The sequence below is a fragment of the Octodon degus genome, unplaced genomic scaffold, assembly GCF_000260255.1.
Source record: "Octodon degus isolate 3935 unplaced genomic scaffold, OctDeg1.0 scaffold00117, whole genome shotgun sequence".
Lineage (NCBI taxonomy): Eukaryota > Metazoa > Chordata > Mammalia > Rodentia > Octodontidae > Octodon > Octodon degus.
Window position 1 is genome coordinate 10,195,150 of NW_004524693.1, and position 3,414 is coordinate 10,198,563.

The following is a 3,414-nucleotide window of genomic DNA, read 5'->3' on the forward strand; positions in this document are numbered from 1 at the left end:
CTTTGGAAATTCTGAAATTTTGTGGTTCAAAGTTCAGCTTTTAAAATAGCAGCCAGTACAGTATTTGAGAGAAAGCAGCCTGTAATTAAGCTCACTCTAGGATAACTTCATATGCAATAATGGTGAATATTACTCTTTTCAGTGATTTTCTATACCTTTTTCCTTCATAAACGTTTTGTTTCACTGATATTTCAAGATCCTATGATAGTATGGTCAATTTTCCTTTACGTAAATCAGAATCCTGCTGCCTTCTTAGAAAATGCAAATGGTTTGTGTGACTCATTAATGTCAGTACACTAATTAGACTACTGATTACGTGAAGAACAGGGGAGTAGGGAGAAGGAAGCTACTGGGGTTGGGGGGAATTCCCATAAAAGTGTTTATTAATAAGACATTTTTTGCCTTCACAGTTTTGTTAGGGACACTCCTGACTCTTCTGCAATGTCATTATTTTTTTCTTTTGCTGAGTGAATATGGAAAAGGAGGATTCTTAGCTCCTGATTATAGCCTATTTGGGAAGCCAGTATTAGGTGATATTGACTGGTCTCCCATTGGGTTTGTCTAGGAAGAAGTACCAAGCAATAAACCATTCCTGCTGTCCTCAAGTAGCGTTGTATATATGAGTTCTGTGGAAGACCTTTAGGGATAAAAGCATAAATCTTTTGATTTTCTATAATTCTTCTCATATTTTTGTTGCCTAAGTCCCTTTGTCATCATGAAGTGTCAGCTGAAGTTTCTAGTGCTGTGATGCACCAGAAATATATTGTCTAATTCTAACTTACCTCTTACCTAGCCTTGTAGTCTCATACAGTAGTCATCTCTGTTTATACTGGGTTATTAACTGTACAAAAATTATCTTAGTGGCTCATAGTCACACTGGCAAAGGAGAGTGGGAGAGTGATGTACGAAGGTAAGAGAAGTAGGGTTGGGAAAGGAATGGAGAAGAAAGATGTCTCTTTAAATACTTAAAACTCTTTTGATGTGTTGATCAACTATTTTATTTTCTGGACTTGACTCTGCATGACTTTTGGTTGTTTGCTAAAATCAAATCCCTATACAAAATAACAAGCTTTATTATGACTGAGGATATTCTAAAGAATGTGCCACAAGTTCTAACTCAATTACTAAAGAGGAATGCCCAAATAACTTTTTGAGCAATGGAAACATTGTCTAATAAAAGTGCAGGGATTTAGCCCCCCGATGTTCTAGTCTGAATGTACACCATTCCTTTCTATGTGCATGTCTTAATGTCACTGCAAAAAAGGAGCAGTCATATTACATTATAGTCACATTTTAAATTATTGCCAATTTCTTCTCCTTTTTTTCCTCAGTGGGGATTGAAAGCAGCTGGTTTCCAAGCTTTGTAGGGAGTGACTAAGAAACCATATGGCATTTTTATCCTGGCTTGTTCTGTATCTACAGATGTTTTTAGTTTTTTTTTTCACTGTAAACAGAATAAAACAGTATCATAGGAAACAGGCACTGTTCAAGGGAATTTCACAGATGATGAAATTTCAAGGTGGATTATCTAAATTGTGATAATCTCCTGGAGGTAAGGAGCATTTAGTTTTGAATGCTTAGATTCTAGAATAATATTTCACCCATAACATTCTATAAATGCTTATGGAGGAGACAGAAGGCATAGAGAAGGAGGAAGTGGAGGGACTGAGCCCTTGAAATATTTCAACCATTACTAAAAGAGAAGCAGAAGAGTTGATAGAAATTGAGATTGATGGGACTGAGAAACCAGAGTGCACAGAAGAAAGCATTGTAGAACAAACCTACACCCCAGCTGAATGTGTAAGCCAGGCCATAGACATCAATGAACCAATTGGCAATTTGAAAAAACTGCTGGAAACAAGACTACAGTGTTCTTTGGATGCTCATGAAATTTGCCTGCAAGATATCCAGCTGGATCCAGAAAGAAGTTTATTTGACCAAGGAGTAAAGACAGATGGAACTGTACAACTTAGTGTACAGGTAATTTCTTACCAAGGGATTGAGTCAAAGCTAAACATTCTGGAAATTGTGAAAACCGCGGAAACTGTTGAAGTCGTTATTGACCCGGATGCCCATCATGCTGAAGCAGAAGCGCATCTTGTGGAAGAAGCTCAAGTGATAACTCTCGATGGCACAAAGCACATTACAACCATCTCAGATGAGACCTCAGAGCAAGTGACAAGATGGGCGGCCGCCCTAGAAGGTTACAGGAAAGAACAAGAACGCCTCAGGATACCCTATGATCCCATACAGTGGTCCACAGACCAAGTGCTGCACTGGGTGGTTTGGGTAATGAAGAAGTTCAGCATGACTGACATAGACCTCACTACGCTCAACATTTCGGGAAGAGAATTATGTAACCTTAACCAAGAAGATTTTTTTCAATGGGTGCCTCGGGGATAAATTCTCTGGAGTCATCTGGAGCTTCTTCGAAAATATGTGTTGGCAAGCCAAGAGCAACAGATGAATGAGATAGTTACAATCGATCAGCCTGTGCAGATTATTCCAGCGTCAGTGCAGTCTGCCCCGCCAACTACCATTAAAGTTATAAATAGCAGTGCAAAGGCAGCTAAAGTACAGAGAGCTCCAAGGATTTCAGGAGAAGATAGAAGCTCACCTGGGAACAGAACAGGAAACAATGGCCAAATCCAACTATGGCAGTTTTTGTTAGAACTTCTTACTGACAAGGATGCTCGAGACTGTATTTCTTGGGTTGGTGATGAAGGCGAGTTTAAGCTAAATCAGCCTGAACTGGTTGCACAAAAATGGGGACAACGCAAAAATAAGCCTACAATGAACTATGAGAAGCTCAGTCGTGCATTAAGGTATTATTATGATGGGGACATGATTTGTAAAGTTCAAGGCAAGAGATTTGTATACAAGTTTGTCTGTGACTTGAAAACTCTTATTGGATACAGTGCTGCAGAACTGAACCACTTGGTCACAGAATGTGAGCAGAAGAAACTTGCAAAGATGCAGCTGCACGGAATTGCCCAGCCAGTCACAGCAGTCACCCTGGCCACTGCTTCTCTACAAACCGAAAAGGATAATTGAGGTCCAGGAGCTTCTGGGAATCTAAGGTCTTTCTTAAATATTAGAGCAGGCATTGCTCTTAACCTTTGTTACTGAATTTGAATCTTTATTTCTAGACTGTACAGTCTGATTCATGATTTTTTTATAAATATTTCATACTCTTGTGAATTTGGATCTTTTTACTTTGAGCATATATTTTAGCAAACGTGTATCTTAAAGGGTCACCACAATGTCTGCAGTATGAATGCAGCTTCATTGTGGGATAGTTTGTTAAACAGTCAGGAAAGCTAAACTGGTCAGTATTAATGTCTAGCCCTACCAAAAACAGCTAGCAGCATCTGAAGATGAAAAGTAAATGAAGTATCCCAGGAAACAGTCTGG

At 39.0% G+C, this 3,414-nt stretch overlaps 1 protein-coding gene across 1 annotated transcript; it reads left to right on the forward strand.

Annotated features, from left to right (window-relative positions):
- Positions 1 to 1,683: 1,683 nt before the first annotated feature.
- LOC101577902 (GA-binding protein alpha chain-like) lies at positions 1,684 to 3,134 on the forward strand (the record flags this gene model as incomplete). The annotated part of the gene is given in 1 exon segment (XM_023699919.1): positions 1,684 to 3,134. A coding segment is annotated over 1 exon segment (1,371 nt), but the record flags the coding sequence as incomplete, so codon positions are not given.
- Positions 3,135 to 3,414: the final 280 nt, after the last annotated feature.